General features: G+C 43.1%; 2 protein-coding genes across 3 annotated transcripts in view; one reads left to right on the top strand and one right to left on the bottom strand.

The window, feature by feature from the left end:
• RFC1 (replication factor C subunit 1) overlaps positions 1-16,790 on the bottom strand; it is a 62,120-nt gene extending 45,330 nt beyond the window's left edge. For both annotated transcript variants that reach the window (XM_081924388.1, XM_081924391.1), the window contains exon 1: positions 16,740-16,790. In XM_081924388.1, the coding sequence (XP_081780514.1) occupies positions 16,740-16,775 (36 nt within the window). In that variant the 5' untranslated portion in view covers positions 16,776-16,790. The remainder of the gene's footprint in view (positions 1-16,739) is intronic.
• Positions 179-26,990, top strand: KLB (klotho beta). Its single transcript, XM_081924410.1, has 6 exons — positions 179-565; positions 825-2,453; positions 15,688-16,198; positions 17,126-17,388; positions 23,077-24,220; positions 26,356-26,990. The coding sequence occupies exons 2-6, from the start codon at positions 1,719-1,721 to the stop codon at positions 26,754-26,756; spliced, it is 3,054 nt and encodes a 1,017-aa protein (XP_081780536.1). The 5' UTR covers positions 179-565; positions 825-1,718; the 3' UTR covers positions 26,757-26,990.

Genomic DNA, 26,990 nt, shown 5'->3' with positions numbered 1-26,990 from the left:
TAACCCAGAAATATTACCTCAGGTTAAGAACTTTGCTTCAGGATGAGAACAGAAATCGTGCAGCGGCAGCGGGAGGCCCCATCAGCTAAAGTGGTACCTCAGGTTAAGAACAGCTTCAGATTAAGAATGGACCTCCAGAACAAATTAAGTTCTTAACCTGAAGTACCACTGTACTGTATATATAGCCAGAGGTTTTGAGGGGAAAGAACTCTCACTTTTTACCATGAGCTGAAATAAAGAGCATGAAATCAACACTCAACTCCGAGTATATTTCAAATACAGTACATTAAAACCAGTAAGCAGAAGCATAAAACCAAATACAGCAAATACCAGTACTTTACCAAAACATTCTTAACCACAACTACACTCCGCTTCTGCCTAAAGAAAGATGTCTTGAGTTGTCATTGAAGACGACAACCATATTTTCACATGGCAGGACCACGGCAGAGAAGACCCAATCTCAGATCATTGCATAATACATAATAGCTGATGGGACATGAGCAGAGTCTCACCCTCTGTAGATTATAAGGTTTGAACTAGCAGATGAGGAAGCCAGTGTGGTGTAGTGGTTAAGAGAGGTAGACTCCTAATCTGGGGAACCGGGTTCGCTTCCCTGCTCCTCCACATGCAGCTGCTGGGTGACCTTGGGCCAGTCACACTTCTCTGAAGTCTCTCAGCCCCACTCACCTCACAGAGTGTTTGTTGTGGGGGAGGAAGGGAAAGGAGAATGTTAGCCGCTTTAAGACTCCTACGGGTAGTGATAAAGCGGATATCAAATCCAAACAACTCTTCTTCTTCTTCTTCTTCTTCATCATCATCATCAGATATTTGGGTCCTATGTCATAGAATGATACAATTGTAGATTTGGTGGGGTCTGATCATGAAATAATAGAGCAGTACTACTATTATTTTCCTTGTTCCGGACCCTATATTTCTATTGATGCAGCCTAGAATAGCCTTTTTTTTGCTGCATCACTCTGCTAACCCATGTCAAGCTTGTGGTCTACTAAGACCCCTAGATCCTTTTCACGTGTATTCTGTCAAGCCAGGTGTCCAACATCCTATATTTGCGCATCAGCGAAACATTGAAGGGTATGCAGAGTTCTTACCTATAAAAGCTCATGCTGCCATAAACTGTCTAGCCTTTCACAAATCCTCGTGTAGCTGCAGGGGCTTCTGAAGACAATTCTGGTTGGCCTTTCCTCCTATTAATTACCGTTTATTTGATTAAGCAGTGGCAGCATGTTTTCTGCATGTGGGTAATTGTGTCAAAAAGGCAATTTGTCTCTATTCCCTTTAAATGTAATTGGATCAGCCGCTAGCATCCTCTGACAGACAGCTGCCAAGACTGCCGTTTCAGACATTCAGAACAACTAGGCATTGATGAAGAGAAGCCTTCGTGATTCGAACCTCTTTTTTTCTGCTGCAAAAAAAGAATCTCCCTCAGGTGTCCTAGTGGTCATGAGAAGGTGATCTCCCTGGGATTATGTTGCTTTTTCGTGACCCATCCTAAGTCTTGCAATGCCAAGCTAATCATTAACAGGGTTTTTACAGTCACAAGCTTGCTTTTTCCCCCTGCTGAAGCTTTGATAAGACACTCCAGCAGTTTTGTGGCAAATGAAGACAAGCTATGCAGCAGGGATCCCGGGGAATGGATGCATTTCCAGGCGCCGCCAAAAAGAAAATGTGACTTTTAGTGTACACTCCAGAAAGGCGCAATGTTTATGCAGCAGCTGAAAGGATCGCTAGCCTTGTGGGCGTTCATTTTTATACCGACAGTTGCTGGGCTTGACAACGATGGAAGATCTGTGTGGGGGAAAGAGTCCAGCTCAAGTTTTGTGAATGAAACCCAGATGTTTCTGCAGGACACATTCCCCAAAAAGTTCTTCTGGGGTGTGGGGACCAGCGCTTTTCAGGTGGAGGGTGCCCAAAGGAAAGATGGAAGGGGACCGTCGATTTGGGAAGAGTTCGCCCGTTCAGAGCTGAGAGCTGGTTCCAGGACAGATGACTCCAGTGACAGCTACACTTTTTGGCAGAAAGATTTAGCAGCTCTGGAATTTTTGGGAGTTTCATCTTACCACTTTTCAATTTCATGGCCACGGCTCTTCCCCACTGGGACGGTGACAGCTGTCAATGAAAAGGGGCTTCAATACTACAACAGTCTCCTAAATGCTCTGGTTCAGAGGCATATCGAGCCTGTGGTCACCCTTTACCACTGGGATTTGCCCTGGATTCTGTACGAGAGGTATGGAGGGTGGAAAAACGAATCCCTGATCGGTGTTTTCGATGACTATGCGACTTTTTGCTTCCAAGCTTTTGGCGATCGAGTTAAGTACTGGATTACAATCCACAATCCTTATTTAGTTGCTTGGCATGGGTATGGCACAGGGATTCATGCGCCCGGCGAGAAGGAAGAAAACACTGTCCCTCTGGTAGGACATAATCTGATCAAGGTACAGTACAGAGAGATTTCACTGTCACAGATTTAAGTTTCACTGCTGCTGGAGAGCCAGTATAATATTTATACGATGACTGCAAAGCTGAGAGTAACGCTTGCGATAATCAGTATTCTTGTTGCAGGCTAAAAGCCTGGGCAGAAAAAAACGTGCTGTCCATGTAATGATTTCAACACTTGTTTTATTAAAAGTAAAAAGAAGCAGCAAATTTGGCCATGTTCCAGTTGTTCCATGTTCCTAGATCAGTTGTTTGACTGATGTTCCATGTTCCTAGATCAGTTGTTTGACTGACAGCTAGGGTCTTTCCCATTGAATTTCCCCCCATCCTTTTTAATTGGAGATGTCAGAATTTGAACCATGTTGCCAACCGCTGAGCTCTGGTCCCCCATAAATTAAGGACTTATTGGGTTATAGCCAATGCCAGTCCTACTCAGAGAAGACCCATTGAAGTTATTGGATATATACAGTATGTCTAAATTTGGGCCCATTAATTTCAGTGGGTCTGCTGCTCTGAGACGAATTTAGTTAGATATGACCCTTTCAGTACCGGTGCCATAAATTTCAGTGAGGAACTCAAGCATGTGTCTCTTAATCTGCAGTCCCTGACTACGGGACCAGCTTAGTCAAATTCAGTAGGTGTTACATTTTGAGCAATGCTTATGATGGCACAGTATATTCCCATTCAAATCAAAATATGTTTACAGCAGTTGAAGTTTGGTTGGATTGTAGCCTTAATAACAGCTTGTCTGTCAAAAGAAAAAACCCTTTCCCTTCCTTTCATGCTTGTTTGCCTTGGACCATAAGGATTACCTGCATATGCTGATATTATCTGATTGCCCTAAAAGAAACACATATTAAATAGTCCTAAATCTGACAAATTGTAGCTTGATGAAGCAATCAAACATAGAGAACAATTAAATAATGCAGCCGAAGCTGATACAATCACACCGCAAATAGTAGCCACTATACTGAACAAACAATGTTACCAAGTATTTTTTAATTGTCTGAAGAGAAATATCCTTTATGTCAATATTGAAGACCTGAAGAATGACGTCAAACCAATCCTGCTTTCAGCTGTTTATTAGAATTGAGCTAGGGTAGCTACCCCTCCCTTAGCTGAATTATATATTCAACAGAAGTTAGCTTCTTTCTGTTGACTTAGTTATCGTTTAGTGAAATCAGAGCACTTATTCCAATTGCGGATCGTGCCCTAAAATTTGTACACAGAAATACCGGTACTCTGCATAATTTGGGGGAGGGGGTATTAGAAGAAAAGTACAGCCTCCACCACAACTGCATCATTTGAGAAAAGCATCCCTTGACAGAACGGCCAAAATAATATCCATTGGTCTTTCTTGTGGTAACTTAGGGCTTGTCTACAATTCCACATACACAATCATTTTGCAATTCAGCACACAAAAAGTAACTAGGTTAGCGGTTGCAAATTTAGTGCCTTCCACGTGTTTTGGACTACAATTCCCATTAGCCCTAGCAAAAAGGGTCCTTAAAATCTGAGTTCCCTTGAAGTGATTCTTTCATAAGTGGCTATTGCCAAGCCTGTCTTAGACATTTTCCTAGACAGGCTCAACAATGAGTGAAGGCAAGGGGAGGAGTTTGGAGAGGGTTGGTCCATACCTGCACATTGCAACATCAAATGATGACCTGATTGAATAACTGAGCATCACAAACCAAACACAGCCAGAATGTCCCCCTCTCCAATATTTTTATCGGTTTTCAGGCATTTCACATTTTTACTTCTTTTCTTGTAATTTTTATTATTTTTCACCGTAGCTCTGCTGTGATACTCATAAACTAATATCATGGCATAATCATCAGGACCGTAAACAAGGTTAAAGTAATTTGACATTTGAATAAGATATATCCTATCCATAAACATTGAAATTATATTCTGACATTCTCATGATAGCCAAACATTCTTATTTGCTCCTGGAATCAATACATTTAATTTATTATTATTAGCATATTGTATAAAATCCCACCAAACTGCACAAAATTCCAAAGGTTGCACCTTGCCTTGAATTAATTTTAAACTAAATGTATTTTTTTCCTGAAATTGCAATGTTCCACACATTTAAACACAGAATGTTAATGTCACCTTGTTCTGTTCAACTGTAAGTCATCAGGTGGTGGTCTGGAGCAACTGTCAGGTACACTGGGTGTGAGTGTGTGTGTGTTGTGTGTGTGTGTGTGTGTGTGTGTGTGAGAGAGAGAGAGAGAGAGAGAGAGAGAGAGAGAGAGAGTTAGTTTAAGGGGAGAAAAAGCAGCACATGATATAGTAGAATGGAAAGGAGGAAATCAGCCAAATTCTGGATACCACCACCACTGTAGGAGCCAACAGCAGTAGATGTACCGTATTTTTCGCTCTATAAGACGCACCAGACCACAAGACGCACCTAGTTTTTGGAGGAGGAAAACAAGAAAAAAAATATTCTGAATCTCAGAAGCCAGAACAGCAAGAGGGATCGCTGCGCAGTGAAAGCAGCAATCCCTCTTGCTGTTCTGGCTTCTGGGATAGCTGCACAGTCTGCATTCGCTCCATAAGACGCACACACATTTCCCCTTACTTTTTAGGAGGGAAAAAGTAAGTCTTATAGAGCAAAAAATACGGTACTTAGGAGCTGACCATTTGGCACTTGATTTTCGACTACATAACACAGAGAGTTACAAGTCCCATTTATCCAGCAGAAAGCAAGGCCTTTAAATGTTGTCCAGTGATCTCCTAAAACAAGCATGAAAAGGAGCCGATCCAATGTAGTGTTTAAATATCTGAATCAGTAGGAAGTTCAGGTTCAGCCCAGCCTTTTTAGGTTGAGCGTCACTTGGAGAGAAAGAGTGGATATATTATGTGGATAGCGTCATTATATTGTTTAGTCACTAGATGGCACTGGACTTTGTTTTCTGTATCTATTCTGCTCTTGCTTGTGATACAGAAAGTTATTGTCCATCTTGCTGACTGGTACGCCCTCTAAGCCTTCCATGATACTTAAAACAGGTTTTGCTGCTGACTTTCTTTTTTAAAATCTGATTTACACTTTTGCTCTCAAAACAAAAGAAGTGCAGGTGCCAAGTTTTCCTCCATTTGGCAGAAATTAAAGAACACGATGTGCTCTATTTTTATAGCAAACTCTCATGTTTTGACCTCCGTTTGGAGTCAGTTGGTGGGGTTCCCTCCACCTGTCAACAAAGGCAGATAAGAATTGTTTCACCAACATAAGTTGAATGAGTCAGCTGGACTTTTCCCTGTCTTACTTTCTTTCAGGGCAAGGTAGCAACATAAGAAGCTGCCTTATTGCAAGTCAGACCAATAGTGGCCGCTCACAATTTCAGGCAGGAGTCGTACCCCAGAGATCCAACCAAGGACCTTCTACTACTGAGCCACATTCTGCTAATAATTGTATTAGGAATACTCGTTTTGTTTAACCAGGAAAGAGAGACGCCGAATGTAAGATCGTGAATGTCTCTGGGTTAAAATGCATGTTCATAGGAGCTGTGCAAAAATAATAAGATAAAGGAATTTTTACTTTATTCAAGTATAGGCCCTAAAATCAAGGAATGATTTACCTCTAATTTGTCACAAGATATGCAAGAACCCCATAGAGAAAACACGTGGATTATCATGCCCATTGTACTACTGATATCGCACCCTTCCCAGACAGTTGTTCACTAACCATTTGTCACAAAGTAATAAACTTGGAGACATACATGTTGCTAGCAGTGGAAGCCAGTCAATTAATGACTACAGTCTCTTCTCTTATGGAATGTTATTATCTCCATAAGAAACGTGGTGGGCATCTCCAGGTAGTAGTAGTAGTAGTAATAGTAGTAGTGGTAATATTATTATTATTATTATTATTATTATTATTATTATTATTATTAATAATAATAATAGATTTATTACTTTTACCCTGCCCACCTGGCTCGGTTTCCCCAGCTACTCTGGGCGGCTCCCAACAGAATATTAAAAACACGATAAAACATCAAACATTAAAAACTTCTCTAAACAGGGCTGCCTTCTAAAAGTCAGGTAGTTGATTATTTCCTTGACATCTGATAGGAGGGCATTCCACAGGGCGGACACCACTACCAAATAGGCCCTCTACCTGGTTCTCCGTAACCTCGCTTCTTGCAGGAAGGGAACCACCTGAAGGCCCTCGGAGCTGGACCTCAATGTCCGGGCTGAACGATGGGGGTGAAGATGCTCCTTCAGGTATACTGGGCCGAGGCCATTTAGGGCTTTAAAGGTCAGCACCAACACTTTGAATTGTGCTCGGAAACGTACTGGGAGCCTATGTAGGTCTTTCAGGACTGGTGTTACAGTATATGGTCCTGGTGGCCACTCCCAGTCACCAGTCTAGCTGGATTAATTGTAGTTTCTGAGTCACCTTCAAATGTAGTCCCACGTAGAGCACATTGCAGTAGTCCAAGCAGGAGATAACTAGAGCATGCACCACTCTGGTGAGACAGTCTGCAGGCAGGGAGGATCTCAGCCTGTGTACCAACTGGAGCTGATAGACACAAAATTGACCTGCGCCTCCATGAACAGCTGTGAGTCCAAAATGACTCCCAGGCTACACACCTGGTCCTTCAGGGGCACAGTTACCCCATTCAGGACCAGTGAGTCCTCCACACCTGCCTGCCTCCTGTCCCCCAAAATCAGTACTTATGTCTTGTCAGAATTCAATCTCAATCTGTTAGCTGCCATCAATCCTCCAACCACCTCCAGACCCTCACACAGGTCCTTCACCGCCTTCACTGGTTCTGATTTAAAAGACAGGTAGAGCTGGGTATCATCCGCATACTGATGAACACCCAGCCCAAACCCCTGTTTGAAAGCTGCAAGCTGACCTTCCCTGAATATTCTTCAGTGTCACAGTGGACCTACTAAGGCAGAGGTGTCATGACCCTCCGGTGGCCTTCAGCTTCAGAGCTCAGGTGTCACCAAGGGTCAGGGCAACCTACAACAAAAGAGTTCAAGGCTGAGGATTGCTTTGAAATGACACATTACATTAAATAATTTGGAGTGTTTCTGTTAAGCCCCGGTTTCAAAAAGCTAGCCATGTTCCTTTCCAGGATACTCCATTTGCACCCCCAATTTTCCATTTCTCCTCCCAACAGATGCTCTGCACTCTATTGCTCACTGAGCACACTCTCAGCCCTCACTGAAATATTTTGGGTTTCACCCTGCCCTTTCAGTTTATTTTCCTACAGATTTATTTCTCCAAAACCAGTCCTACTGATACTTCCTTTTGTGAGTGGATGGCACAGTTTTGGCTACATAAGGATCAGGACTCAAATAATGACTTTGCTGTTAGTGTAGAGAACTGAGGCTACACTGACTTGGGTTGGGCAGAAGCTGAGTCGAATTCAATGAGATTTTCAAGCAAGTAAACATGTATAGGATTAGGCTATAAGAGTTTCCTTGGTGTCATATGCTTTTTGATGGAAAACCACAGACATTTGTGGCATTTGCTGTTCATGGTAAGTAGTGCATAATCTGAGTAAAGTTGTTTCTGAAGAGATACATTGTGGTTGGAATTCAAATTTAAACCATGCTTGCTATTGAGAAAAGAGAAATGAAGTGGGGTGAAGGAAGGCTAGATTAATCAGCAGTAGGCTAAGCAAGTTGTTTAGCTTCTCTCTTTTTTTGGAAAATCTTCAAAAAAAAAAAAACGAAGTGTTTGAGCTATTTTTAAGGAAATTCACCAAAATTTAGACTTCCAACATGGAATGTCTGGATTTTCCCAGACATTAAATCAATTTCCGCCCAGACACTGTTTCCAACTGTTGTATTCTAGCTATGTCTGGGAAATTTCGGACATACGGCAACCCTTATAGAGTTGGAAGGGACCCTGAGAATGATTTCGTCCAACCTGAATATGCAGCTGTCCCATACAGGCGTCAAACCTGCAACCTTGGCAGTGTCAGCATCAGGCTCTAATCAACTGAGGTATCCTGACATATAAATTTAACATTCAGTCACAAATGTGACTGGGGGCATGATGATAGAAGTGTAAGTTTTATTTTGTCTCAACCACCGGAGGTCCGTTCTTAACCTGAAACTGTTCTTAACCTGAAGCACCACTTTAGCTAATGGGGCCTCCTGCTGCTGCAGCGACGCCGGAGCACGATTTCTGTTCTCATCCTGAAGCAAAATTATTAACCTGAGGTACTATTTCTGGGTTAGCGGAGTCTGTAACCTGAAGCGCATGTAACCCGAGGTACCACTGTAAGGCTGAAATGAATTTGGAGAAGGACCCCAATCCAAAGAACTGTGGACAGAAAGAAAATAGCCACTCACGCTGGTCAGCAAATATGCTTCACATGATAACTTGAAAGCACCCGTGGAACACATTTCCCCCTCAAAGAATTCTGGGCACTGTAGTTTGTTAAGCATGGCTGGGAATTATAGCTCTGTGAGGGGAGAACTAAAGTGCCCAGAATTCTCTGTGGGAAAGAATGTGTTTTGAATGTGCTTTGAAAATGTAATATATACACAGCCTTGAATGGGAGCTTCTGCAAGAGTCTGCATAGATAAGATTCTGCCGCTCTGGTCCTGTTTCCATTTGTGCAAGAGTTTGCTCAGGGTGTTGTTCAGGTAGCAGAACATAGCTGCTTTAGTTTCACTTATCTCAACACTGCACATTTATAGGCATTCAAATTTGGATTTTGCAAAGGATTTAGGCCCTTTTCACCTTGTGAGCCAGACTATGTGTTTTCTGTCTATCAAGGCATGGTAACTGGGCACTCGGTTATGGCCGGGTCAGGGAGCAGATTGCATTCCAGATTACAAAATAAAATAAATGCAGAATGTACCTCCCCACCCCATGAGTTCCTATTTACTATAGAATTATAGATAAAATCTTGGTTATCTAGTAACCACTGAAATTGCTGGTAGCTGGCAACCTAATCTGGGGTATCTAGTCGGCATAAGACCTTTGATACTTGGAAAGGTATTGTCACTCCTGAGTTGGTCCTTGGCTTAATTAGGATGAAAGATGGAGTTTGGTTAACTAGCGCAATATCACTCGATCCCTTAGTTTCTCTTGCACAATAAGGAAGGTGGTTGAAGATAATCTTTTGCCCAAGGACTAGATGCTATCTGTGTTTGGTCAACACTAATTAACTGCCACATAGCATCTTCCACACAAAAAGGTTAGGACTTATTTCCAAATGGTAAAATGTAATCTATAATATATTGTAAGTGTACCTCTGTCACATCTTTCAGTTATAAAAAAAGCATGGCATTTCTTTTTGCTACACCCCCAGCCCTGTTGCAGACACTCCAAGTGTCCCTATTTTCCAGGGATTTCTCTGATTTACAGAAGCCGTCCTGGTTTCTGATTTGATCCTGGAATGTCTCACTTTTTCTTAAAGGTAAAGGGACTCCTGGCTATTAAGTCCAGTTGTGGATGACTCTGGGGTTGCGGCGCTCATCTTGCTTTATTGGCCGAGGGAGCCGACGTACAGCTTCAGGGTCATGTGGCCAGCATGACTAAGCCGCTTCTGGCAAACCAGAGCAGCACATGGAAACGCCGCTTACCTTCCCACTGGAGTGGTACCTATTTATCTACTTGCACTTGGACATGCTTTCAAACTGCTAGGTTGGCAGGAGCTGGGACAGAGCAACAGGAGCTTACCCTGTCGCAGGGATTCGAACCGCTGACCTTCTGATTGGCAAGCCCTAGGCTCTGTGGTTTAGACCATAGCGCCACCCACTTTTCCTTAGGACGCCCCTATTTTCATTGGAGAAATGTTGGAGGGTATGGAGTTATCCGATCCCCGAGCCGTCTGAAGGCAATCATGTATAGGGAAGGGTTTTTTTAAATGTTTAATGTTTTGTTAGGTTTTTTATGTATGTCGGAAGGTGCCCAGAGTGGCTGGGGCAACCCAATAAGGTGTGTGAGGTATAAATAGTAAAATTATCTTAATGGAATGGGACGTCCCTATTTTCATCGGAAAAATGTTGGAGGGTATGGTGTTGGCTTCCAGTGACTTTTGGAGAAAACCGTTAAAACATAGCAAAACCAATTTTTGACAGATGACATAAGTGCAGGGTAGGCTTTTTCATTTTGTTTTTCTGCAACAAAGGCTCAGAAGCTAACAGGAAACTGGAACCGTCACCACAGCACAAGTTTTTACTTATTTGTTTCATTTCCCTATACAGTGGTACCTCGGGTTAAGTACTTAATTCGTTCCGGAGGTCCGTTCTTAACCTGAAACTGTTCTTAACCTGAAGCACCACTTTAGCTACACCCCCAGCCTTGTTGCAGATACAGTGGTACCTTGGGTTAAGTACCTAATTTGTTCTGGAGGTCCGTTCTTAACCTGAAACTGTTCTTAACCTGAAGCACCACTTTAGCTAATGGGGCCTCCTGCTGCTGCCGCACCGCCGGAGCACAATTTCTGTTCTCATCCTGAAGCAAAGTTCTTAACCCGAGGTACTATTTCTGGGTTAGTGGAGTCTGTAACCTGAAGCGTATGTAACCCAAGGTACCACTGTATTATGGGTAACCAACATGGTATCTGCCAGATTATGTTGGACTCCAACTCCCATCAGCCCTGTTCAGCATAGCTAGTGGTAAGGGCTGCTGGGAGATGTAGTCCAACAAATATGATTTTGCAGGGTGGGGCACCAAATTAGCTCCCCCTGCTCTATTTCAGTTTTACCTTTTGGCTCACAAGAACCCCTGCTCCTCCTCAGATGGTAAACAAGCAATGGGATCAGAAGAAGTAGTAGCCTAAGGGAAAATAAATATCGGCTGGAGCAGATGAGCTGTAAGTGCTTGTGCAAGCGTTCACACAATCCTACAATATGCAGCCATCCTCCAGCTGGGACAAGAGGTTGTGGACACCCTTGCAGAAGCAGAAGATAATTTGGATTTAATTTTGCCGCTTCTTTGTTAAATTTCACATAGCCAGGGTACCCCAGAAATATTCAAAATTAGTGATATAAACAAATCAAAGCGAGATAAAGCAAGGCGTTGAGATCAAGAAATGGCAATGCAGACTTTTTAGTTAAGAAGAGAGTTCTGTTTCAGGAACTTGTTTAGTCTGTTACAAGCAGTCCACATGTTGTGAACTACAAATAGGAGCTGCTGCTCGACTCTTGCAATACTGTAAAAATTAATATATGTTCAGAAGTACATTCCTGACTGCTCTACGCATTCCTAATGGATTTATATTAACTAATTTCGCATTGTACATCAAATGCACGAGGAACAGGGAAATGTGCAGAAAATCCCGTGTACCTGCGAGGATATAGCACCTATTATTGATTGTACCCCCACTATCTACTTAGCCTTTACATTCAGCCTTGATCTTCAAGGTGCAAAGCAGATTAGGTATCGAGCAGCAAGCCGGGGGGAAAGAACAACTGCAATCAAGATCTGCTCTAAAAAAAATAAAAATAAAAATCCATGCATTGTGGTCCGTCTTAACTTTTATGCTTGTTTGTTTTGCAGTTAATAATCTGTTGCTGAGGTCTATCAGTCAGAGCATGAACCAGGTTGAGATGTCAGGAATAAGTGCCAGAGGTGGAAAGTTACAGGGTGTCTCCAAATCTTGATTTTTATGTAGATCACATTTGTATCTAATTCTTTCTGCAAGGAGTTCAGAGCAGTGCACGCCGGGTACAAGAAATACAAGAGGCAGCCTCATTGTTAAATGGTGGAGTTTGCTACCTCAAGATGAATCGATGGCGCTTTCAAACAGTCGCCATTTCCCAGTGGGATTCCTTCAGACACTGGCAAATTCCAGTTGAGCAAATACAGTGGTACCTCAGGTTAAGAACTTAATTCGTTCTGGAGGTCCGTTTTTAACCTGAAACTGTTTTTAACCTGAGGCACCACTTTAGCTAATGGGGCCTCCAACTGCCGCCGCGCGATTTCTGTTCTCATCCTGAAGCAAAGTTCTTAACCCGAGGTAATATTTCTGGGTTAGCTGAGTCTGTAACCTGAAGCGTCTGTAACCCGAGGTACCACTGTATAGTCGATTGAGAAGTCCTTTGCAACAAACCCGCTTCCCCCCAAATATCGTATGTTTTGTGTTATGTACTGAGTTGAATAGGATCCAAGATGCAGCAGTCTGATTGGTCCTAGAACAATAGGACGCAGAATGCAGCAGTCTGATTGGTCCACAGGAGCCACCCAATCCAGCTCCAGGTTGAAGTGAATCCGCAACCTGATTGGCCTACTGGAGAATCCCGGAATTAGCCAATCACATGGGGCCCATTGTGTAAATAATGTATATAAAGCAGACATTCTGGGGGAACTTCCATTCCTCCTCACCACTATGAGCTGAATAAAGAGCATGAAATCCACTCTCGACTCTGAGTATATTACATTTTGCAATAAGAAAAGTGATGGGAACATGCACCATAATGTGTGAGAGAGCAGCCAATGCACCATTATCTAACCTCCTCACAAACAAATCAGGATGAATGCTTACTAAATAGCCAATGTTATCTAGGCCTAGCAGTTTGAAAGCACGTCAAAGTGCAAGTAGATAAATAGGTACCGCTATGGCAGGAAGGTAAACGGTGTTTCCGTGCGCTGCTCTGGTTCGCCAGAAGCGGCTTAGTCATGCTGGCCACATGACCCGGAAGCTGTACGCCAGCTCTCTCGGCCAGTAAAGCAAGATGCAACCCCAGAGTCGTTCCGCGACTGGACCTAATGGTCAGGGGTCCCTTTACCTTTATCTAGGGCTACCATACGTCCAGGATTTCCCAGCCATATCCGGAATACTGCAGCAGTTGGCAGCAGTGTCCGGGCAGAAATCGGCGAAGTGCTCGGGGAAATCCAGGCACATGGCATCCCATGTCGGCAATGCTGTTTTTGCCGACTTCCCATTAAAGCTTGGCGAGTTTTCTGTCCGGATTTTCACTTTTTGAAATGCGGCATCCCTAATGCTACCTAACCTTCCTGCAAGCAAATCAGGATGAATGCTCAATAAACAGGCCCTCAGACAGCTTTAAAAGGGGATTAGACAGATTCAGAGAGGAGATCTATTTCGCTATTGCTTGTGGGTTTCCCGGAAACATCTGATTGGCTACCATGGGAAGCAGAATGCTGAATTAGACAGTCCTTTAGTATGATCTAGTAAGGTTGTTCCTATGTTCATATCCCGAATCACTCAACAATCTACTGAGTCCACTAGACACCAACCATCGAGTTTCATGGTTGAGCAGGGATATGACTCATTGGTACATGCCTAATAATAATAATAAATAATTTTATTTATACCCCGCCCTCCCCAGCCAAGACCAGGCTCAGGGCAGCTAACAACCAATAATAAAAAAAGTTGATTGAAATACAACTTAAAAACAATATTAAAATACAACATTAAAACAATTAAAACATTAAAATGCAGCCTCATCACAGGAGAAGGAAAAAAGAAAGGGGGGAGGGAATCAAATTGATTCTAATCCAACGGCCAGGTGGAACAACTCTGTCTTACAGGCCCTGAATGCAGACTTCTCCCCCTTTTCCCTCCATCTCAAAGGTTAATGCTAATGTCTAGACCTTGGGCAGATGTCCTGACATAGATTGCGGCATTGGAAGCCCATAAAACAACTGATAGCAGATTCTTCCATGATGCCAGTCTGAAGCAGTCCTCAACTTGGTTGCTACGTTGCTATTTGAATCAAGTTCTGCAACTAGAATCAGCAGTACCAAGCTATCTGTGACTCGATTGGTCAGTTAGTTAAGTATTTTTTTATTACTTACTTGATATGGGGGGCAGCCCCCGGCTACACCCATGCATGCAACATGAGTAAGAATTTCAAAGTAAACTAATTTCTGAGCAGAATTAGTTTGCTGAGTCATTGACGGTTCGGCTCTTGAGAAGCGTTTCCCAACATTGGTCAGCATTTTCTCCATATGTAAAGAGATGTTCTCTTCAGACAAAGGCAAAGAAGCCCACGTCAGAGGCAAAGGTAAACGCTAGATAATCTGGCATGCACCTTTATCTCAGGAGGAGAGTTCAAATTGCCTCGTGGAAGTAAAATACATTTGAAATGCCCTTCATGACCCTTCTAAGCAAAACTGATACTCTCTCATCCCATTCCAAACATTGTTTTGCTTTTTTCATGCTGCTGGTCTTCCAGAGATCACAGTGCTCGAGTTCAGGGATAACTTACTCAAATAAAGAACATGAAGAGTAAGATGTGAAACAGGGACCTTTACCCATGCTATTGATAATTATGTTGTATTAACTTATGCAGTGCTATTTTTCTAGAAAAAGAGGTGCTGGAACTCACCAGGAACAACTCCCTCATTCTCTTTGAATGGCAATGGCGCCCACCTGAGGTACCAGAACTGAGTTCTGGCGAGTTCCGGCTGAAAAAACCCCCCTGAGTTTATGTACATCACTTAGGTTTATATTTATTAAACAGTTTACTTTTTTCCTAAATAAAATATAGTAATAATAATAATAATAATAATAATAATAATAATAGGCATGTATGTTAGCTACTTCATGTTCAAGGTTTTTGTGAAGATAAAATGGAGAGAGAATCTTGTGTGCTGCTTTGAACTCTTGTGGAGCAAAGGCAAGGCAGAGGTGTAATAAATAAATAAGTGGTTCAATTATTTCATTTATTCTATTTTTGTCATTCAGACGTGCCCTATAATTGTATGTCTCTGAAACCAAAATATCTTGAACTGAACTGATTTTTGGCTCGATATGAGGCTGCTAAAGGTAAAGGTAAAGGGACCCCTGACCATTAGGTCCAGTTGTGGCCGACTCTGGGGTTGCGGTGTTCATCTCAGCTTCTGGGTCATGTGGCCAGCATGACTAAGCCGCTTCTGGCGAACCAGAGCAGAACATGGAAACACCGTTTACCTTCCCGCCGGAGCGGTACCTATTTATCTACTTGCACTTTGACGTGCTTTCGAACTGCTAGGTTGGCAGGAGCAGGGACCAAGGAACAGGAGCTCACCCCGTCACGGGGATTCGAACCGCTGACCTTCTGATCAGCAAGTCCTAGGCTCTGTGGTTTAACCCACAGTGCCACCTGCACCCCTATGAGGCTGCTAGCAAACAACAATTAATAATGAGCAATTAGACTCTCATTTGACTATGTTGCCAATCTATTTGCATCTCTGTAAAAATGATAATAAAACCCCGTCAGTACTGTAGTATATTAACACCAAACCCAAAATACTTACTGATAGGACGTTTCCATTTCTATTTTCTCCTTCTTCTTCATTAGGCACATGCAAGAGTCTGGCATAATTACAACAAGCATTTCCGACCACAACAGAAAGGGTTTTTGTCGATCACTTTGGGATCCCACTGGATCGAACCGAGCAGATCCAAGAATGAAGAAGACATCAGAAAGTGTCAGCAGTCCATGCAGAAAGTGCTTGGGTGGTTTGCCAAGCCAATACATGGAGATGGAGATTACCCAGAAGAGCTGAAGACAGAATTTGCCTCTCTCTTGCCAAACAGTACTGAGACTGAGAAGAACTACATTAAAGGGACCGCTGACTTCTTTGCATTTTCCTTTGGTCCAAATAACTTTATACCCCCAAAGAAACTACCCAAAATGGGACAAGTTTTCTCGCTCGACCTGAGGGAAGTGTTGAACTGGATTAAGTTGGAATACAACAATCCTAGAATCCTGATTGCAGAAAACGGCTGGTTTACCAACAGCCACGTGAAAACGGAAGACACCACAGTGATCTACTTGATGAAGAATTTTATTAATAAGGTCTTGCAAGGTTTGTGAAGCTACTGAGTTTTTGAATGCACCCAACAGATCTGAATGAATGTACATGCAGGTCCCGCTATTCAAGCATGGAGATTCACTTATCCAAACAGGAATTTGTACCCAAACCTCACTCTACACATCACAGATTCATACATGCAAACAGTCAGGCTCACGTGTGGTACTGTAAACAAATAAGCAGCCTTAAACAAGCTTATGGTTTATGTACGTATGTACGCATGCAGCCTATTGCAGTTTTTTATATGAAAAATGCAGTTGTCGAGGGGGGTGGAGATGACTGATAATTAAGAGGATGACAGCAGGCATAGAAAGGGAATTTAACCACTGCAGTCCTGAGGGGAAACCCTGAAGCTAATATCCAATTAGTTTAATTCTGTTCTTAGTAGTATATTCACATGGTCCTATCCTTTGATCACTGGAAGTATCTGTGACTTGCAGAATGAAAGCTACATACCTCTTTTGGTCCATAACTGTCCTAAGTATGTTCAGAAATATCACCACATACTTGGCAAGTTAAACATTGGTTTACTTACAAACTCTTCAAAGGTCAGGTTCATGTGCTTTTCCATGCATCAGTCAGAAAACACAGGCAGTAGAACTTGGTACCAGTGTAGGCTTTCGTTCAGAGCAAATGCCTGCTTCAAAATAGGGTTCCCCTCCGCCAGAGAATATGTCTTTAGGAGAAGAGTCAGTCACTGACATCTCCAAGTAACCTTGGGAATAACACTCTCTGAAATAATGGAGAACCATTACCATCCAATGGAGACAGTACAAAGCTATACAACTCAATTGGCTGACTGAGTATAAAGGAACTTCCTGAATATCCTGTTTCAAAACCATTTTACTGTGCAAACTTTGTAATGCATATCATAGTCTGGTTTTCTAATACTGTCCCTTTACTTTCATTTCCGCTGTGCAGCGATTAAATACGATCAAATCGATGTATTTGGTTACACGGCCTGGTCCCTCCTCGATGGATATGAATGGCAACATGCCTACAATAACCGACGTGGATTATTTTACATAGATTTTAATAGCAAAGAAAAAGAGAGGATTCCCAAATCATCCGCATTTTATTACAAGGAAATCATACAAGAAAACGGCTTTCCTCTGAAAGAACCAGCTTTCCATGGCCAGTTTCCCTGTGACTTCTCCTGGGGTGTGACAGAGTCAGTTATTAAGGTAGGCATAATAAAAAACGTAAGCATCTCAAGTCTCTCCTTGGACTGAGCTAAATTTAACAGCAACATTATCTTCCTGCAGTCGCCAAAAAGTCACAAATGCATCTAAAAGACCTATTTGAGTTATTAATGTTATTTCTTATTTAGGGTAGAGATGGATCTGTTGCACCTTTAATAGTTATGTAGAATTTCAATAGGCATACCCAGTTCTGCAAGCTCTTCTACTCAACTATTAGGAGACTTAGGACTCAGCTATACAACTGCAAATAAAATGTTTTAAGTGTGTTGTAAAGTGCAATATACAAATGTGACACTAGATGGCAACAGTGAGCTATGGAAAATTCAATGCATTTTTCAAAACCTTTTTTTTTAAAGCATTTTCACAGCGTTTTTTAATATGTGTGTAGATTCCACCTTATTCTCTTTAGCATCTTGCCACCCAGTTATAATAGTTTGACAAATGAATCTAGTTTGAAGTTTCTCCCTAGATTTGTATGAACACTGTGCCTGGTTCATTTTGGAAATAGAATTATTGCAGGCATATATCCATGCTCCCTGCTTCCTCGAGTGGCATTTTACTTATTTACGGCATTTGTATGCCATCCTCGTAACGCAGAAGTAGAAAACAAATGAAACGCAAAGGCATAAAGCTGTTTAAAAACAAAGGGATGGGGAACTCTATGGGTGCTTTCAGATAGCTGCTGTTTTCAGGTGGGATTCAGCCGCATAGCAGCAAATTCAGCTTGCGAATTGAAGTTGATCTGGAGATCCTGCACAACAAACCTGCTTCCCAAAAAGTTAAGATGTTTGCAGTTACCTTCCCGGTGGAGCAGTACCTATTTATCTACTTGCACTTTGACGTGCTTTCAAACTGCTAGGTTGACAGGAGCTGGGACCAAGCAACGGGAGCTCACCCCATCACGGGGATTCAAACCGCCGACCTTCTGATCGGCAAGTCCTAGACACTGTTGTTTAACCCACAGCGCCACCCGTGTCTCTCCTGTCAGACATATCTCTGTCCAATTCCCTTAATTTGGGAGGAAATGGGTAATCAAGCCTATTAGTATCCACCAGTCTACCTGAGAAGCTCAGCATGTGAAGAGGCTCAGCTAGTTGCTCCAGCTTAGCCAGCCACTCTTCAGTTCCTATGACAATAATTTAGGAACTTTCAACATGGTAACTAAGCCAAGCTTCACTGCCTGTGCAACTTTTCTGTCTGATGTATGGAAAAGCACACAAACCTGACCTTTGGAGAGCTTGTAAGTACAGTGGCACCTTGGGTTAAGAACTTAATTCGTTCTGGAGGTCCGTTCTTAACCTGAAACTGTTCTTAACCTGAAGCACTACTTTAGCTAATGGGGCCTCCTGCTGCTGCTGCCACAGCGCGATTTCTGTGCTCATCCTGAAGCAAAGTTCTTAACCCGAGGTACTATTTCCGGGTTAGCGGAGTCTGTAACCTGAAGTGTCTGTAACCTGAGGTACCACTGTAAATCAATTTTTAACTAGCCAAGTGTGTGGTCTTTTCCTACACTGGGAGAAGAGGGGAGTTTTGGAACTCACAAGGGCATATTTTAAAGGTTTAGCCGCCTATATTTCCAAGCCTTACTTTGCTTCATGTTTTGTGATTTTAAATCTCTGCTAGGGTTCTCTCACCAAAGAGTACTTCCCCCAAACCTGGATCTTGGCATCAGGGAATTCTCCTTTTATTTTTATTTTTTCAATTGAAGAGCTTCACAGTAAAGTATGACTCGCCACCACAAGTCAGAGCCACCCACAATTTCCATAATAATTGATCTCCAATCCAAATAGTTACAAATTCCTCACAGGCTACATGAGGGCAAAAACCCTGTCGCGTAGTCTAAGGTTCATGTTTGGCAATGGTAGTTTTTGGCACTGGCAGGATTCCACTAATCCCTAGAACCTTCAGGCAGCCTGGCATGTGAAAGACAGGTGCCAAGCAGGTGTGTTGATAGTCTGCTCCTTGGTACATATGGATTGGAGAGGATTTGGGAAGAAAAAGAAATTGCCTGTGTTGTCTTATTTGCCACATGTCTAGAATGGAAATAAACCCAGCAAGTACAACAGTCCACAGAAAGGACAGGCAACTGATGAGTTTCCCGCCCCCCCCTCATTTAATTTGCATTTGCTTTGCACTGAAATCAACACTGCAGAACAATGTAATTCAGTGTGTAAAATTCCACCCCCAGTAGACAGCATGCAGCACTTTTTTTTTTCTGAGGCCAAACTGCAGCAGAACAGAAACAGCACTGTAAGTGGCAAACGTGGGTCAGAATGGATATCAGTGTCTCCTTACATCATTCCTTTCCTAGCAACCATCCATATATTCTCAAGGAAATGTGCATCACTCCCTGAGAACTGTGGCGGTAGAATAATTAGCTATGAATCTGAGGCTAAGATGATACAGTGGCACCTTGGTTCTCAAATTAAATCTGTTCCAGAAGTCTGTTCCAAAACCAAAGCGTTCCAAAACCAAGGTGCACTTTCCCATAGAAAGTAATGCAAAATGGATTAATCCGTTCCAGACTTTTAAAAAGAACCCCTAAAACAGCAATTTAACATGAATTTTACTATCCAACGAGACCATTGATCCATAAAATGAAAGCAATAACCAATGTACTGCAGTCACACAATCAGGAGCTGAACCAGGTTCCACACAGCCACAAAAAAGCTGCAAAAACAAAAATGCAAAATAAATAACAAAGACAGCGTAACACTCAAAACGGAAGTATGGCACTCAAAACGGAGGGATTTCAGCTTCCGAAAAAGGTTCGCAAACCGGAACACTTACCGGTACTTCTGGGTTTGCAGCGTTTGGGTTCCAAGTTGTTCGAGTACCAAGGCGTTTGAGAACCAAGGTACCACTGTACTGGCTCTATCCAAGGAACTAGAGCATCTGCAGCAGGACTTTGTCACCCACCTCTGATCTGTTGCAGCCTCTTCTGCCTACCAAAAAGAGGGTCAGGTTTCACTTGGTCACAGGGGGGCAAAGAATTGGAAATTGGCTAAATCAGCACACATGCTGAGGTACACATCCACAGCTAGGTAATGCTGAACTCTGAACTTAATTGCTTTATATGGTGGGAGGGCGATTTAAAGAGAAACATATTTTACTTCAAAACGTATTTGGGTGCCCTTCTGCTATTTGAGGCCTTAGATCAGGCATCCCCAAACTCAGCCCTCTAGCTATTTTGGGACTACAACTCCCATCATCCCTACCTAACAGGACCAGTGGTCAGGGATGATGGGCGTTGTAGTCCCAAAACAGCTGGAGGGCCACGTTTGGGGATGCCTGTCTTAGATGCTTGCTCTGAAGTCTTTTCCTATGGGTACCACTGACACATCCTACAGCATCTCCCACTCCTACAAGGAACCCTCTGGATCCAAGCAGTGGCAGAGCTTCACGCTCCGGCACTGGGGGCGGAGAGCAGGCGGGGGTGTGCCTGGCGTGCATCCTGGGGGCAGGGAGGGGGAGCATCAATGGCACCCCACCATGATCAAGGTACTGGGGGTGATGCGCTCCCCCCACCCCCCTCTTCCCCCATCAGTGGATCCAAGCCATAATTTTCTTAAAATATTCCTTTCCACATTCGTCAGGGCTTATTCTTCTCAAGAAGCAGAGCAAAATGATGTACTTTTACAGGCTGGCAAATGAAACCTAATTCAGCTCGGTTTCAGCCAGTCGCACGCACACCCGCAAGAAAGCCTGTGGATATCATGCTAAAAAGGACATCCATCTGCACTAATAGATAGTTTGGGGATATAGCATTGTGTTTATTAGTTTTAGTAGAAAACCTTGTTAGGTCTGCAAAGGCTAATTTGGCAGAGAAACAGATGGTTTCAGTTCAGAGCGATGAAATATGAATAAAACAATGCAGCAGCAACAAGATGGAAAATGTAGTTAAGAGAGCAGAAATAATAGCAGATATAAATTTATACACGCATATATCTGCATTTGCTCCTTTGGGGAGGGGGCGCTTCCAATCGCTTGTTGCCTTGCAGGTGCCATTTTGAGGTGTGTGTGTGTGTGTGTGTGTGTGTGTGTGTGTGTGTGTGTGTGACAATCATTCACTTTTAAAAAGTTCTATCCTATTTTTCTGCCTGACAACAGTCTTCCAAGGCAGCTGTCTTCATTTTCTGGCAATAATAGGAAAATTACACCTAATAAAAGCTGGATCTAGAAACATTAAAGAAGCGTTTCAGTTCAAAGCATTGTAAATGTAAACAGGGAAAACGGGTAGAGAAAAACTGGATGTCACATCGCCATCTGGTGATGCAATGTTATATCGCACATACAACGCATATAAATTACTTTTTCTTTGCCAGTCTAGCTGAGTCCAAAGGATTTGGGCAGGAGTTAGAGGTCCTGAGGGGACTGGGGATGTAAAATGTGTGCCTACCCACAGTGCTCTTCAAGTTTGGATCCCCAGAACTTCCTCCTCCCTGACCATTGGCTAATGAAATATACTCAAAGTAGAGAGTGGATTTCATGCTCTTTATTCAGCTCATAGTGGTGAGGAGGAATGAAAGTTTCCCCAAAGTATCTGCTTTATATACATTATTTACATAATGGGCTGCATGTGATTGGCTAATTCCAGAATTCTCCTGTAGGTCAATCAGGTTGTGGATTCACTTCCATCTGGAGCTGGATTGGGTGGTTCCTGCAGACCAATCATACTGCTGCATTGTTCTAGGACCAATCAGACTGTTGCATTCTGAGTCCTATTGTTCTAGGACCAATCAGACTGCTGCATTTTGGATCCTATTCAACTCAGTACATAACAGCTAAGCTGGCAGTGGATGATGGGAATTGTATTCCAACAACATCCGGGCAACCAAGCTTGAAAAGCACAGCTGTAGATGTTGCTGACACCGCTCTTTCCTGATTCCACAATGGCTGGTGGCACCTAATGTTTTCATCCCTGCAGAAAGGTTATGTCCTCACCCAAGTAGCCAGAGAGCCTGCAGCTTTTGATGGCAGCAGCCATGTTTTTATTTCTCCCTCAATGTTCTACTTTGTCACACACAGCCTGGTTTTCAAGCCCCCCCCCCCCTAATATTAATCTAGTCAAAGATTTATTTTTTTCCATCAAACATCAGTTTTGGAAGGGAAGGTTTTGCAAGAGGTGGGTTGCACTCTCATTTACCTATTTTCCTGTTCCCTCAACCCCAAGACTGATTGACCCTCCTGCAGCTGCTATTTGCATTTCTTAAAAAGACTCGTACAACATAAAGTGACACATTTAGGGTCACCTGGGCCCATTTATTCTGTGATGTTTAGGACTACCACTCCCAAACATCTGTGCCGGCTGGAGCTAATAGTTCTAAACATCTGCAGGACATCAGCTTGATGAAGGCTGCTTGAGAGAACCACATTTCTAAAACTATAGTTCTTTTCACAAGCTGGCCCGCTCTCCCTTTTGTTGCTTGCGTGTGAACGGCGGTCCAAGCAAGTTGGAGAATTCACCATCTCTGCCAGACTGTGTTTACACGCTTCTTTGTATTTCTGTAGAACTGCTATAGTGACACCTAGTGATACAGAGGAAAAAAACTGTTTATCATTTAGACTGGTAGCATTACAACTTATGAGAACCATTTATGTAACTGGTCTCCATTGGAGTTGTGAAACTAAACCTTTATTAAATAAAAAATCAAATTATGTCATTTGCAGGCAGAATCTGTTGCTTCCTCACCACAGTTCTGCGATCCTAACCTATATCTCTGGAATCTCACCGGCGATGGACTTTTCTACCAGGTGAAGGGAGTGAAACTGAAAACCCGACCGGCTCAATGTACAGATTTTGTTACCATTAAAACGCAACTTGACCTGCTGTCCAAATTGAAAATCACCCATTACAGATTTGCACTGAATTGGTCTCTGCTTCTGCCTAGCGGCGATTTGAAATCCATCAATGGCCAAGTCCTTCGTTACTATCGATGCGTGATCAGTGAGCTGCTCAAACTCAACATCAAGTCTGTGGTCACCTTATATTATCCAACTCACCGTTCCTTGGGACTGCCTGGTCCTTTAGTCCAGAATGGTGGCTGGTTGAACCAGTCCACCGTCCAGGCTTTCCGAACCTACGCAGAGATGTGTTTTCGGGAGCTTGGGGACTTGGTTAAATTCTGGATCACAATAAATGAACCTAATCGACTCAGTGATATTTATAACAGCAGCAGTAACCACACCTACCAGGCCGCCCATAATCTATTGATAGCCCACGCCTCGGCTTGGCATGTTTACGATAAGCAATATCGATCCACGCAGCATGGTCAGATCTCTTTATCTCTGCATTCTGATTGGGCAGAACCCGCCAACCCATTTGTGTCTACCCACTGGGAAGCTGCCGAGAGATTCCTTCAGTTTGAAATAGCTTGGTTTTCCGATCCGATCTTTAAGACGGGGGACTATCCTGCAGCTATGAGAGAATACCTTGACTACAAGAAGAGCAGAGGGCTCTCTAGTTCTTCCCTGCCATATTTCACAAAGGAAGAGAAGGAACTGGTGAAAGGGGCTGCCGATTTTTACGCGCTCAATCATTTCACCACGCGGTTTGTGATCCACGAGTCGAAAAACGGAAGTCGGTATGACTTTGATCAGGACGTTCAATTTCTGCAAGACATCACCTGCCTAAACTCCCCGTCTCGCTCAGCGGTCGTGCCTGCTGGCTTACGCAAAATCCTAAACTGGATTAGAAAACGTTATGGTGACCTAAATATCTACATCACGGCAAACGGGATAGACGATCAGTCTTTAATTGACGATGGACTTCGTAAACACTACATTGAAAAATATGTCCAGGAAGCCTTAAAAGGTGAGTGGGTGGTAAAACATGCTAATCTAGAAGAGACATGTAATGTATTTTTATCTTGTATTTTTATCCTGTGAACAGCCCCGAGATCTACGGATGAAGGGCGGCAAACAAATTTAATAAACAACACCACAGCTGTTCTGCTAGCACAGCACACTTGTGCAATGGTACTTTCCCCTCCTCGCTCCCCAGTAGTGTAGGGGACTCAGCTACATTAGTAAAGAAGCAGCAATTTGAATGCGCTATAAACACGCAACACCAGATGGCGCCAAAGAGCAGGAAATTTTAAAATGTGATTTTCCCATAGAGATTCTTTTGTTATAACTATCTAATTTCTGATTTATCGCGGGGGGGGGGTCCCCTGTGTCTGGATCCACCCCAGGTGACCCATTTTTCTGCTCTTTTAAGTTACCCAAAATGTTATGCCCTGCTTCATAGATGTCATAGAGCTATAGTCCAAGCAGGAGTATAATTTAAGGCGGCAGGCAGCCACCACTGATGGGAGCTGAACATAGCTCTCGTTCAAATGCTCCCCCACCAGCCCACCACGGAAATGCTGAAGAAAGGGCAGTGAAATTGTAGCCAAGAAGCTCAAAGCATATATATGACTGACACCCTTCTCTGAAAATTAAACCAATGCCCAGGCTTTAACATTCAAAAACTCTGCTTGCAGAAACTCCAAGCTATAGAAGAATAAAGCATAATATTTACAGTCACATGCTTTTTCAGCTGTTGCTCCGATCTGGTGGAACACTCTGTCGCAAGAGACTAGGGCCCTGCGGGACTTGACATCTTTCCGCAGGGCCTGCAAGACAGAGCTGTTCCACCAGGCCTTTGGTCAGGGCACACCCTCCTTTGGCAATCTTCACAGACACTCTAGCCCAATGGTTGCCATCAATTTGATTTGAATTAATTTTATAATGAATGATTTTAGGATTTTGTACTATTTTATTGTTGTTAGCCACCCTGAGCCCGGCTTCGGCTGGGGAGGGCGGGATATAAATAAAATTTATTATTATTATTATTATTATTATTATTATTAAGCATGGGTTTACAGACTTTCCCTCTAACTTCCTAACAACTTTATTTCCCTCCCTTTCCAGAGATCAATGTATCTCAGGACAGGCCTTGCAGCTCCTATGTGATATTTCCACTTTTACCTTATCCTACAGCTTTGCTCTCTTTCTTTGAGGTGTAGTGGTTCAGAGCGGTGGACTCGTAATCTGGTGAACCGGGTTCGCGTCTCCGCTCCTCCACATGCAGCTGCTGGGTGACCTTGGGCCAGTCACACTTCTCTGAAGTCTCTCAGCCCCACTCACCTCACAGAGTGTTTGTTGTGGGGGAGGAAGGGAAAGGAGAATGTTAGCCGCTTTGAGACTTCTACGGGTAGTGATAAAGCGGGATATCAAATCCAAACTCTTCTTCTTCTTCTCTTCTTTCAAGCTGAGAAGTAGCCCTGCAACGCTCAATTCTACTCAGCAGTGTTCAGAGTGCTTCTAAAACACAGCCATCTTGCTTCACATAAAATGGGAGTCTCTCCTTCACCAGATACCTCCCAGGTGACTAACATTAGCCAATCACATGAGAACTACCAGAGAACTCTCTAGAATTCAGCTACCAACTGAGCAAATTTAAACACATAGCAATGCATACAAACATTTGCAATATCTGTGAATTCATTTACTGTACTTAACGTGAAGCATTTCCAGAGAAAATTGGAAAAGTGACTGCCACCACTACAGAAAGGGCTGTTTCTATGGAGGGGCCTGTTTGGAGGAAGGCATCCAATCGACATGCCAAGCCTCTCCAATCTGTTTTAAATACTATACAGTGGTACCTCGGGTTAAGTACTTAATTTGTTCCGGAGGTCCGTACTTAACCTGAAACTGTTCTTAACCTGTTCTTAACCTGAAGCACCACTTTAGCTAATGGGGCCTCCTGCTGCTGCCGCGCCGCAGCCCAATTTCTGTTCTTATCCTGGAGCACTGTTTCTAGGTTAGCCGAGTGTGTAACCTGAAGTGTATGTAACCTGAAGCGTATGTAACCCAAGGTACCACTGTAAAAGAATCCTTTTGCTTCACACATTCGGGTGAAGCCATTTAGCAGCGGATAATTCGCTTATTTCTTGTCGTTTCCAGCTTACCACATTGACAAAGTCAACGTCCGAGGCTATTTTGCGTTTAAACTCACCGATGAAAAATCCAAACCCAGACTGGGCTTCTTCACCCACGAAGCCAAGGCCAAGGCTTCTGTTCCGTTCTACAACCGTCTCATTAGCCGCAACGGCTTTCTCTTGGAGACTGCAAGCAACATCTGTGACCAGCCCGAGGAAGAAGCAACCTGCACGTTCTGCCTGCTTCTAGCGCAGAAAAAGCCGCTCGTATTCTTTGGGTGCTGCCTTTGCTCGACTCTCATCTTGCTCTTAAGCATTATTGTTTTCCACAAAAGGAAAAGGAGAAAATGGTATTGGTCGAGAAATATGGAGTACATGTGCGTTCCTGTCAAAAGTAGACACAGGAAAGTTCTCAGCCAGATATAAAGTGGTCTTTTTTTCCTGCATGTGAATGTCAATGGCGAGGATAAGTTATTGAAAGCACTCCAAATCACTCCACCAAGATAATTGCAAAAAAATGCTGCTTTGCATGAGAATTCCCATGACAAGTCGATTCAGGATTGTTATCAAGAATTTTTGTTCTGTGTTTACGCTGTCAGGGAATCCTAGGTTGTTTACTCATGTGTTCATGTTTATCATAAAGTCACTCAGAACTCCCAA

The sequence above is a fragment of the Podarcis melisellensis genome, assembly GCF_964234715.1.
Source record: "Podarcis melisellensis genome assembly, chromosome: 9".
Taxonomy (NCBI): domain Eukaryota; kingdom Metazoa; phylum Chordata; class Lepidosauria; order Squamata; family Lacertidae; genus Podarcis; species Podarcis melisellensis.
The sequence above is the reverse complement of the archived record's forward strand: the minus strand, read 5'-3'. Positions and strand labels throughout refer to the sequence as shown.

Bases quoted from the DNA above. Each gene is read 5' to 3' on its own strand.
- KLB (XM_081924410.1), top strand. From the start codon at position 1,719: ATGTTTATGCAGCAGCTGAAAGGATCGCTAGCCTTGTGGGCGTTCATT. The intron at 16,199-17,125 runs GTTTGTGAAGCT...TCCGCTGTGCAG, and splicing joins TATTAATAAGGTCTTGCAAG to CGATTAAATACGATCAAATC. The intron at 17,389-23,076 runs GTAGGCATAATA...TGTCATTTGCAG, and splicing joins TGACAGAGTCAGTTATTAAG to GCAGAATCTGTTGCTTCCTC.